This window comes from Aplysia californica, unplaced genomic scaffold, assembly GCF_000002075.1.
Source record: "Aplysia californica isolate F4 #8 unplaced genomic scaffold, AplCal3.0 scaffold00412, whole genome shotgun sequence".
In the NCBI taxonomy this organism is placed as follows: Eukaryota; Metazoa; Mollusca; class Gastropoda; order Aplysiida; family Aplysiidae; genus Aplysia; species Aplysia californica.
The window spans coordinates 438,222-450,775 of record NW_004797682.1 but is presented as its reverse complement, the minus strand read 5'-3'; the positions used below and the strand labels follow the sequence as shown (position 1 = coordinate 450,775).

At 39.6% G+C, this 12,554-nt stretch overlaps 1 protein-coding gene across 4 annotated transcripts in view; it reads right to left on the bottom strand.

Moving 5' to 3' along the window:
• Positions 1-422: 422 nt before the first annotated feature.
• Positions 423-12,554, bottom strand: part of LOC101863043 (inositol polyphosphate-4-phosphatase type I A) — a gene marked incomplete in the record, with an annotated part of 46,442 nt that continues 34,310 nt past the window's right edge. For all 4 annotated transcript variants that reach the window (XM_035971287.1, XM_005104260.3, XM_005104259.3 and 1 more), the window contains 9 exon segments: positions 423-917; positions 1,487-1,641; positions 3,602-3,711; positions 4,536-4,633; positions 5,458-5,598; positions 6,299-6,334; positions 7,112-7,356; positions 8,261-8,329; positions 9,319-9,543. In XM_035971287.1, coding sequence (XP_035827180.1) covers positions 785-917; positions 1,487-1,641; positions 3,602-3,711; positions 4,536-4,633; positions 5,458-5,598; positions 6,299-6,334; positions 7,112-7,356; positions 8,261-8,329; positions 9,319-9,543 — 1,212 coding nt within the window.

Here is a 12,554-nt window from a genome sequence, read left to right as displayed (position 1 = left end):
CTGTACTGCAAACACAATTTTTGAATTTGTGAGGCAGCGAGGTGGAATCAGGCTCTCGTCAAAATCATCAAAGTGAAGAAACTTGCATTTTTCCGCAGGTTTGTGGATTTTTATCAAATTTATGTTTTTTGGCCCAACACCTTTCATGCCCATTAAAGAACTCATTTCTGAGTGGATTTTTCTGAAAAACGTTGATGAAAGGCTCAAAAAAAGTAAATTTTCAGTTTCCACGGACTCTTCTTAAGCTAAGGAAATAACTTATCTTTGGCGGCCATTTTCTCACTAATATTACCTCTGAAAACAGGTGACCCTCACCTCCTTCTTTCGCAAATATCTCGACTTGTATTCAAGATAAATGGATATTATTTTCATCCAAACAAAGACAAGTGAACTAGCTTTAAGATGATAATAATAACTCTACATGCCCAAAAATTGACGAGAGTCTGATTCCACCACGCTGCCTCACATTTGTGCATTTTGTTGCTTTGGGCTTGCCTTGTTTACTTTACGGGCACGGCACCTTCAGCGAATCCTCAGCATTCCTGGGCAAGTCTTGATTCATAACAAAATTCTGCCTATCATTCTCAGCCTCCGTTTCCGTGATTTTTTAATTCCATTAAATATCAGTCGCCAACACACTCACTGTAACATTCACTTTATGGATCTGATCTACAACCGACAAAAAGTGAACCTACGACACTTCCATTTCAAGTTGACCTGTTTTGATATAACCAAATAAACCCTTCCCCCCAAAAAAACGCAACACCAGAAAAGGTTGATGGGATCAAGTCTGTACATTTCCATACGTTCCACTCGGAGCCCGATACATCTTTGGTATGTAAAGCATCTGCAAGCTGATGAAAGCGTACTTCTTGACACCTGTGTTCTTCAGGGTGTTCTCTCGACGACATCCAACACTGAAAAATACACCAATCAAAACGTCAAAATGGGAGGAATATCTTACAGAAGAAAAATATCTCGCATATCGCTAATGGATAAAAAAAATAAAAATTTTTGTATTTCTTTCTTTGTTTGAGTAAACAGAAGCACATCAAAACAACAATGATCTTTTATTGCTGGGAAACAAGTAAGACAGACAGACAGACAGACAGACAGAAATGTAGAAAAGACAAGACTGAAAGAAAAAACAAAACAACAGAAGGACAGTAAGAATACCCTGGGATTACAAACTTTAAAAAAAATACATCAAACGACAGTCACAAGCAATCCAATAGAGCCGAAATTTGGAGAATTTCTATTTCGACACCTTCTCAAAGCTGTATTAAAGATGCCTACACATTTCAAAATCACTGAAACACAGTTTAATGCTATAGCCAAAGCTCACAATTTTCTAGCTTTTCGTAATTCCTGATAGGAACAACACAACAAAAATTTGTTGTATTTTTTTTCTCGAGTGTAAGAGGTACCCAAACAGACTTAAGTGGATGGCTTACGACACAGACGATATACTGAACGTTATGTATACCTTCTCAGACAATCCAGAGACTGCATGAAGACGTGCGAGGCCAGGTTGTGGTGACGCTGTAAGATGTGCACCATCTCCAACGTGACGGCCATGGCCGTCCTGTCCTTGCCACTTTTGCAGAAGGTCACACGCAGGCCGCGCAGAGCTCGAGTCACCTGGGAAGTTAAGATAACATCAGAAAAGATACGATAAGATTTTAAGATAAGATGATACTTTAGGCCTACTGTCCCAGAGACAAATTTTTCTTGGCTGTACAGGAATGGTAAAAACACATGCAGGTATACATAAGATAAGATAAGATAAGATTTTAAGATAAGTTGATACTTCACTGTCCGAAATAGAAATTTTTCATGGCTGTACAGGAATGGTTAAAAACACATGCAGGTATACATAGAATTTCAATTAAGTATTAATCTCTTAAAAATTCAATATAAAGAGAAAAGTAAAGCAGACAATGGTACAAATATCACGTCAGACGCAACTTTCAACCACATACTGATTTTTAGAGTGCTATAGATACATGCATATATATATTTGAAAATAAATGTGAGGCAGCGTGGTAGAATCAGGCTCTCGCCAATTTTTGGGCATGTAGAGTTATTGGTATAGTCTTAAAGGTTGTTCATTTGTCTTTATTTGGATGAAAAATATGTCCATTTAGCTTGAATGCAAGTCGAGATATTTACGAATGAAGGAGGTGGGGGTCACCTGTTTTCAGAGGTAAAATTAGTGAGAAAATGGCCGCCAAAGATTAGTTATTTCCTTAGCTTACGAGTCCGTCGTAACTGAAAATTTACATTTTTTGTGCCTTTAATCAATGTTTTTCATTAAAATCCACACAGAAATGAGTTCTTTAATGGGCATGAAAGGTGTTGAGCCAGAAAAAAAAAATTTGATAAAAATTCTCAAACCTGTGGAAAATGCCAGTTTCTTCATTTTGGTTATTTTGACGAGAGCCTGATTCCACCACACTGTCTCACATATTATGTAATTGAAACAAACACCACAATACACATTGATGTTTATTCCCACTGTAGCCTTGGACCAGATGGTAAAGTTTGGTGACATCCATAGCTTTATAATGACTATCAGTTTTACTGGTTTTCAACATGGGTCTGGTCATTCAAGGAGCAGGACTTTTGGATCAGCATCCATTTCCGAAGGGACATGGTGAATGGCCATAAAAACTTTCAACAGCACCTACTCGCAGAAACAGCGACTACTAAAATTGACCACCATCACAAGTTTTTTTTATCAAAAAATGAATAAATGACACACGATTTAGAAAAAACTAAAGACCTCTAGCAGAGGATAGTTACTCTTACTTTAATTTAACAAAAGGTCAGGGAGGTTAAAACATCTAAGTAACACATAATCACAAAGAAAAGCTAGCCAGCCTGATGTCAATGAGACAGAGTATGTCATAATTCTCCCTTAGCCTTTGTCCAATTATGACACTGATAGTAGACCAGAGGTTAGGCCACCACATTGACATTATCATTTTACTGTATCAGGCATGGTACAAAAACGGTATTTCTAAGAGAACTTTAAAATCTGCTATTTCAAATCTTAATATGAGGGCCAAATAATTTTTTTCAAAGAACCAATAATAAGTGAGACAGTTAACGGGACCAGAAAAAAAGTAAGAAAGCTAAAACAAGAAAAAAAAGTCCCTGAAACATCAGCAAACAAGAAGAAAAAACCCCCACAAAATTGTTCCTAAAGAGATGTGTGTTTTCGAGATGACCACTACAGATGAGACTCCAATGAGACTCCAATGAGACTCCAATGAGACTCCAATGAGACTCCAATGAGACTCCACTGAGACTCCACTGAGACTCCAATGAGACTCCAATGAGACTCCAATGAGACTCCAATGAGACTCCAATGAGACTCCAATGAGATGACCACTACAGATGAGACTCCAATGAGATGACCACTACAGATGAGACTCCAATGAGATGACCACTACAGATGAGACTCCACTGAGATGACCACTACAGATGAGACTCCACTGAGATGACCACTACAGATGAGACTCCACTGAGACTCCACTGAGATTCCACTGAGACTCCACTGAGATTCCACTGAGACTCCACTGAGATTCCACCTCACCTCTTCTGCCATGTGAAGGACGTCCACGTTTTTGCTTTTCTTGGTCATCACGTGGTTCTGCAGCAGCTTCATCATGTGACTTAGGGAGGCCACGCCTTTTGTCTTGTCCACTACCCACACACAGACAGAGAGAAAAGGAAAGATTATTATGAGAAGAGAGAGAGTCTGTTTCTTTTGTCTTGTCCACTACCCACACACAGACAGAGAGAAAAGGAAAGATTATCATGAGAAGAGAGAAAGTCTGTTTCTTTTGTCTTGTCCACTACCCACACACGAACAGAGAGAAAAGGAAAGATTATCATGAGAAGAGAGAGAGTCTGTTTCTTTTGTCTTGTCCACTACCCACACACAGATAGAGAGAGAAAAGGAAAGATTATCATGAGAAGAGAGAGAGTCTGCTTCTTTTGTTTTGTTTTAGTAGAGGTTTCACGCCGCTCGCAACTGCATAAGGTCATATGAGTGCCAGAAGATTAGAGGTGTTACAAGAGAGTAACAAACACAAAAAAGAAGAAGGGGAAATAAGGACGACAGATATTTGATAGGAAAGAAGAAGCAAACCACACCAGAGCACCCGCCAACCACCCACTGTTTCTTTAATTCAGAGCAACAGAAGTAAGAATATTTCTGACAAACAATTGCTGAGATTTAAAATCTGTCGTTCACTAAAACAACAGCCGCTACAGTAAAACAGAAAAAATAAAGTAAATATACGTAGACACATAAATTGTTCTTATACAAAAATTGTTTATAAAAAAACAAGTTTATCAAACACAACTGATCTTTACAGATCATCTTGAATTTTCGCTCAGAGAATCAAAAAGAATAGGACAAATTTCCAGCCACATCTTATCCCACAGTAACAAAAGCTCTTCAATGGGGTCAGAAATCAGCCCTGAAACAAGACTCAGAAAACTGCTCAGAAGTCACAACGTACACGGGTCCTCAAAGTGCTGAGAGAACTGGGAGTAATACTCGTACAGCGTGGCGTAGGAATCGATGTTCAGCTTTTCCTGCAAGGCCGTGCTTCCGAACCTGAGAAGAAGAAAAAAACCAAAAAAAACAACAACTTTCAAATCTCTAAGCCTGATTTACTTTTCTGTTTGCTTGCTACATCAAAAATTTAGTAAAATTGCCTCATTGGGGATTTTTTTTTCCACTATGAAGCTATACCAAAAATGTAAGGAGTGAATGTAACCCAAATTCAAATCCTTTTCATTTCACAAACCCTAAGCAGTTGGGAAATAGCATACAGTCTTCTACGGATGAGTTGATGTCGCTGGGGAACAGAAAATAAAAAGATGAACTGATACAAAGTTTCACATAACCATTGGGGGCCACAAAATCAAGGAACATAAAAATCTTTTTCCCTGCTCATTACAATTTTAGTGTTAGTACGGTGACAAAAAAAGGGGGCAAAAGGAAAAGTCACCGAGCAATATTCATTCACTTCATTGTATGTCATCATCGCACGCTCAAGTGTGTACGTACAATAATAAGTGAGTGTTTGAGCGTGCGTGAGTGTGTGTGTGTGAGTGTGTGTGTGAGCAAGTATGTGTGAGGGAGGGAGGGAGAGAAAGAGAGAGAGAGAGAGAGAGAAAGAGAGAGAGAGAGAGAGAGAGAGAGAGAGAGAGAGAGAGAGAGAGAGAGAGCAAGTAAGAGAGGGGGGGAGGGAGAGGGAGAGGGGGGAATTTTGTTTTTCATTAAAAAATCTATAGAGAGCATTTAGGCATAAAAAGTGTTTTAAATCAAACCAAAGGCACGCACACAAAAATACACCAGCATTACCCCTGTTTGAAAACTATGATTGAAAAAAAAAATGTAATTAATGACTCAATTGATTAGTACGGCCCACTCACTTTTCTGCAAGAGTAGCTTGCTCATTGATACCAATGTTGAACAGAACGGGCGTCACAGGAATTTGTTTTCCTTGCTGTAAAACGGTCGGCAGGCGTGAAAATGTCTCCCGAGGCACCGGTATGTCAATGATTATGTTGTGTCTGAGGACGCAAGAACAACAGAATTTATAAGAAACCTTAACCCTTTCCTGTTCAACCAAGAACAAAGCCAGTCAAAAAGAAGTGGTATTTCCAAAGTTGTTTCTCAAGTGTGTCAACAGAATGGAAAGATTGTCTGTCCGCGTGGCTATATGCACCCCGCATAATTTAGCAAAATTTGATCTCATTTGACCTTATGCAGTTGCGAGCGTCGTAAAACCCCGTACTAAACTAACTAAAATTTGATCATTTTTTGCATAATTTCTTATTATTTTCCTTTATCATTCTTTGTTAAAATTAACAGAATCGCATAATTTCACATGTTTGGGCTCAGTTTGCATAATTTTAGAATTTGTCTTCCATCAAACGAAGGGGACAGGATTATGTACCGTACTTCACAAAACATAACTGACTATATAAGCTCCCAGGGTTAGTCCACTGTTAAAATTCTCCCATAAACAGGGCCAGAATCTTTAAAAAAAACTATGAACACTTCTGCTTGAGCTGAAGATAGTCACAGTCTCCTAATGAATCACTGACACAGGAGGATTAGACCTATACAAGACAATCATAATATATATGTAAAAACACTGAATACCTGCAAACAGCCATTACAATATCAGACAAACTTTTTAAAAATACCCCAGTCCGCAAAAGCATAACTGTGAAATAAGAGCCATAAGGTAATAACAAAGAGACATACCTGCTGATATCTGGATATGGACCCTCTTTGATGAAACTGAAAACACAAAATTCAAGACATAAGGAAAGAAAATAGTAAATGAGAATCTACATCACAGTTTCACAATGCCCACTCTCCACTCAACTTTCGTAAGAGACTATTCCAAAATAAACGGAGAATGAAAAAGAAAGATTAGCTGAGTATCAGTGCTGACAGTAGGAACGTACACCCCCTAGTATTGAAGGAGTCAAAAGAATTTTATCAAGGGTGTGTTTCGAACCATGCAACTGGAAGACTTGAGTCAACTCACCATTTTTTTGGGGTTCTAAAAATCATTGCTGAGATCATACGAAGAATCCTCGACAAAAAGAGGGAGCTGACATGCACTACAAAAAAAATTTTTTTAATACAAAAGTGCTCAGGGTTAGCTTTTGAGTCTCTTATCATTTAAATTGGAAGGCTTTTTAAAGAAATTTTTTTTCCTGTTGACAATTTTCATGAAATCAGTTACATGGTTAGAGCATAACACCATCTTTATTTCTGAGGCGTGCTGACAAAATGAGTACGATCTACTTCTTGCAATCTGCGAATGGAGATAACGGCAAAAAATCAACCCAAGAGTCAAATTTGTAGATTTTCAAACGATGCCATTTTCTTCAAGTTTAACATGACTTTTATTATTTCATAATGATAAATCGTACAAATTCAATACACCTATATATTTATGTCCGCACAGCTAAAATCCCCTAGAAGTCATTCATTTTGCCAGCACGTGACACATCTAACTCTTCCCTCTCCAAAAAGACAGTCAAATCGAGAGTCGCGAACACGTACGTTCCCAGTGAGGCGTTGGGCGTGAAGTCGTCCTCAACAGCCGGCACCAGACGTAAGGTCACGTGACGTAAGTCATCCATGGCGGTGATGGTGTCCTCCAGCATGCACAGCTCGCTGCCGTAGCAGCTCAGTAGCCCCTCCGCCTGGCACAGCAGGCCCACAGAGCTGAGCTGATGGGCGAACTCTGGGCTGGAGAACTCTTCCGTCTGCGTCAAGGCCACGAAGGAAGAGACTAGGGTGGTGATCTGCTCCCCGTAAAAGCAGAGAGAGAAAGAGGCAAAATTAAAGTACATAAAAAAAAAAAATTCTTCTTCTTCTTCTATCCCGTGGTTGGGGCAACCGTTGGGGCACCACTGCATTGGAAAACCAGCTCTCGCCATCTATTTTTGTCCTCTGCTCTCCTCAGATTGTCACCCATCGTCTTTCCTTTCCACTCTGTAATGTTGTCCTCCCATCTCCTTCTCTGCCTTCCTCTCTTTCTCTTTCCTTGTACGGTTCCTTGCAGGATTGTTTTGGCAAGTCCTGTGGATCTTGTGACATGCCCATACCATTTTAGTTTTCGTCTCTTCACTGTGGTCAGTAGATCTTCATACTGTCCCACTGCGTTGGTGATTTTCTTTCGTACTTCAGCATTGAAACATGGTCTTTGTACGAGATGTCAAGAAGTCTGCGGTATCATCTCATCTCTGTGGCCTGAATCTTTTTCTAAAAAAACCCCAAAAAACTACCACAAGAAAACAACCAAAATGCAAAAAAAACCCACCCCAAACCCAATAGCAATTTGAATTGAGAAACATTTTAGCATTCTATCCCAGTACTGAAGAAGTAGGACAGACCAGCAAGTGGCAGCCACCAAACCTGTGCACAACAAAAGACATCCATCAAAGTCAAAGTGACATTAATCACAAAACAAGAGTTAGTTTGAGTAAAGTAAGAGTTTTACAGCACTTGTAATACAATGAGGGCAACGAAGAGCCCAAGATTAAGAGGTGTTACAAGAGAGCAACAAGCACAAAAGATAAGGAGAGATCAGGACGATAGATGTTAGAGATACATACAGGAAAGAAGGAGCAAACCACACCAGAGCACCTGCTAACCACCCGCAAAAAGAGAGAACAACTATAGTGTAAAGAGAGAAGGAAAACTTACAGCGTGTGAGTTGACAATGTCGCGTCTGATCTTGATATCGGACGCCGTCTTCACTTGACCTTTATTCTCCTAGAGGTACAGAAAACATTGTTTAGTTTAGTTTTAGTTTTAGTAAAAGTTTTACGGCATTTACAACACAATTAGATTATAATATACCCTAAGAGTGCAGAAAACACTGTTCAGTTTTTTCCGTTTTAGTAAGAGTTTTATGGCACTTGCAACACAATTAGGACATATAACTCCCACAGAATAGAAGCGCTACAAGGGAGTAACATACACAAAAAAGGAGGAGGAGAGATAGGGAGGACAGATGTCTGACAGGAAAGGAGGAGCAAATCCCACTAGAGCATCTGTCAGCCACCTGCGGAAACACTGTGAGCTGAATTCTTATTTAAAGCAAGTCAGCACGATAATAGTCACAACTCATCAGTAAGAGATTAAGACAAAGGCAGCCCTGAAAAGAAGTAGAACACATCACCAGACTGCCCACCAACCAGTTGCTCAAAACGAACTTTACAAAACTTGTTTTTTTAAATAAGTGTTTTTCCACCCCATCAACACAATATAGACCAGGCAGACGTCCATCCCGGCCTGTCAGGGCCAGACTGGGCTGAGAGGAATGCAACATCGTAGCAGAAAGACAGAGATTCTCGATAAAAATTTCTCCCAACTTGGGGACCTATGGACCCCCATCTCTTCTATCTAGTCTTATTTGCAACGAACAGCGGCACAAGATAATGTATACACATGGTTAATGTCATTGAGAAACTTACCATAAGACAATGACAAAAGACAATAGATACACACAGTGAAAGTCATTGAGTAAGCTCACTGTAAGTTACTATAAGACAATGGATACACACAGTTTAAGTCATTGAGAAAGCTCACTATAAGACAATGGCATAAGAAAATGGATACACTAAGCTAAAGTCATTAAGAAAGCTCACCATAAGAAAATGGACACACAAAGCTAAAATAAAGTCATTGAGAAAGCTCACCATAAGACAATGGCACAAGACAATTGATAAACATATTTCAACGCCATTGAGAAAGCTCACCATAACAGCCACAAACGTGAGGAAGAGAGACAGCCTGGCCCAGACAATCTCCAGGAAGCCCTGTAGTTTGGAGATAGGAGGTGCCAGCTCCTCCCTGAGAGAGCCTGCTGCCGGGTCGGTGCCCAGCAGCTGGTCAGTGTGGGCCTGGGACAGACGGCGCGACATCTCCTCCACCACCGACACTAGGCACACGAAGGCCGCCTCCAGGTTCAGACGTGTCACTTCCTGCCGAGGGGGGGGGGGGGGGGGGGGGGGGGAAAAGAGGTTTTTTTAGTTCTAGTAAAGTTTTACGGCGCTCCCAACTGAAATTAAAGGTCATATGAGCACCAAGGGGTGGATGTCAACAGAGAAGTCTCAACAGGGAATCAGGCTTACTCTGCTCACCTCCCTAGCCTAAACAGCACAAAGTCTACTTCGACTACCAGTTTTAGTTTTTGTAAGAGTTTTACGGCACTTGCAATAAAATAAGGTCAGATAAGTGCCGAAGAATGGACGTGTAACAAGAGAGTAACTTACTCAAAAAAGAAGGAGGAGAGATAAGGACGATAGATGTTTGATAGGAAAGAAGGAGCAAACCACACCAGAGCACCCGCCAACCACCTCTTTTTAGTTTAAGTAAGTTTTTACGGCGCACGCAACTGAAATAAAGTCATAAGAGCGCCAAGGGGTGGATGTCAACAGAGAAGTCTAGACGGGGAATTAGGCTTACTCTGCTCACCTCTCTAGCCTTAACAACAAAAAGTCTGCTTCGACTATCAAGGCATCCCAGAAATAGCAGTTCACAAGAGAGCGACAAACATACAAAAGAAGTAGAGAAAAACGACGATAGTAAGGATGAGGAAAGAAAAAGCAGCAGTTCCCCCTTTGTTGGTCCGGCGCAGTATGAGCATGACGTTGATAAATCAGCCCATTTACAATTCTACTGTGCAAAAGAACATGTTTATATCCCCCCTTTGGGAATGGCCTAAAGACACTTCTGCCTTTGGAGGCGGGGGGGGGGGGGGGGAGGAAAGGGAGGGAGGACAGGGGGTACGGAATACAGTCTAGTTGAGTTCTTTTCTTTCTTAGGTTTAGTATTATTATCAGTAAGAGTTTTAAGGCACTTGCAACACAAAGAGGTTACAGAAGTGCTGATAATTAAAGGTTTTTCTTGAGAGTAACATACATAATACATACAAAGAAAAGAAAGAGGAGAGAGAGAAGGATGAAACCATTTTTATAAGAAAGAAGGAGAAAACCACACCAGCGCACCCGCAAATTACCCACTCTCTGGGGAGGAGTGAGGGAGAGAAAGGTATGGAACACAGTCCAGTTTAGTTTTTTTTCTTAGTTAAAGTTAAACATTGATTGTTTAACCCAATAAGGACTTTATTCATAATTTATTCATAAAACAGTTTAATTCCTTTCAAAGAAAGAGAAACAGATCGACACAAAAATAGCCATTTAGTGCCGGTAAAAAGAAAAACTGACAGACAGATTCAACAGACAGAAAAAAAAAAAGGACCTACCAGTGATGCCCCCCCCCAACAACAACAAAAAAACCCACCAAAAAACAACCCCCGAACCCAACTCAAACCAAAAACCATAAAAACAACTTGCCCTCATAAAATGTGGGAGACCTCTGAAATAAAATCCCTCAATGCTAGGACAGTGTAAAGAGCCTGAACAACTCTCAAAATATCCAAGGTCCAGAGATTTTAGAACTTGTTCTTGAGATCAAGTCACTCATACTGTAACCATGCATCAGATCATTAATGGGTGATGAGACACTTCTATTTTTAAAAGAAGCAGAAAGGTCAAAGCTCAAATGAATGAATAAAGAGATGGTCTAATCAGTAGCACAAGCATACGCCAAAACCACAGGAGAGAAAAAGAAAGAAGTGAAAACAATTATGATGGTGATGAAAAATTGATCAGACATGTCATATTTGAGGGTGACAATGTATGAAAGGAACATTTTGGCTGGTATGAATTTGAGGAAAGCAGATAACTACACTTAAGCAGAAACATCAACAAGTGGACAAAGACAGAAATGTCATAGAAGTGAACGGTACGGTAGGAACTAGAGCTATCTCGCTGGCTGCGTGCAAGAACCTGACAAGTGCCATATTTCGAAAAATCTTCTTTTTTTTTTTCGTGATTATCGATACTGGAGTAACTGCCCACCACATTGTGTCAAAAAACGAGCTCTCTACGACCAATAGAAAAAAAAAGTTGCTAAAGAACAACTTAGTGTCAAGTTGGACCAAATACAGACAAGAGCCCTCGTCATTTTAGTACAGTAAAGTTACACATTCATTTTCTAGGACTCGGGATCTTTGTCAGTTTCTTGCGCGGAAATCTTGCGGAAAATTTTCCTACAGGCGATCTTGTCAGGTTATTGCAGCCAACTCGGACACGTCTTTGCTCGGGCCTACGCAATATAATTATAGCACAGTCGTTTTTTAGCACTTTCTGCTTCTGACTTTCCCAAAATTCACTCTGAATGACCTAAAACGTAAGATTTCTATATTTCTGCTTTGAATTTTTTTCTAGCCCTTCAAAGACTTCATAGGGAGAATGAAAGTGAAAGGGTAAAAAAATCAAAATTACACAGAAGAATGTCCAAAATTCCAAATCCAAAGGGATTACTCAGTTTTATGTGATTAGTTTGAAAAGAAACATGAAAAGAATGTACTCTGCAACATGAAGAAAATCAGAAGAAAAGTTATAAAAAAATAGTGGGTTTTTTTAGAAGTAAAAAATGTAAAACTAAGAAAAACACCCCCCAAAAAAGTACAATAAATCACACTTTTTTCACGTGTGAACAACAAAATATGTGTACACACGATACAATCAGAGAGAGAATCTTCCAGAAAAAAATTTGATTCTCCAGGCTTTTTGGGAATTCTCTAACAGGAAAATATAATACTATACACAGCATAACTCTTAGTTGTCTTAGTACTTGGAAGGCCAGTCCTTCTCGGTACCCCTATGACTCTGTTCCTATATAACTTCTTTTGTAGAAAATAAATACATTACTGAATAGAAATGAATGACCCGAACAGTAAACGTAAGAGTTTGAATATTGATAAAAAAGATTTGCTGAGGTTTGGAACATTTTCTTTCTGACTAAACGGTTGTGTTCGTCTAAAGTCCCAAAGCTACCAAAAGTTGCTATGTTGTGAGTAAGCTAAGATAAGATCAATCTTTATTGTCTAAGCACTGGCACATTGATTTGGTGTTTCAACCCCCCC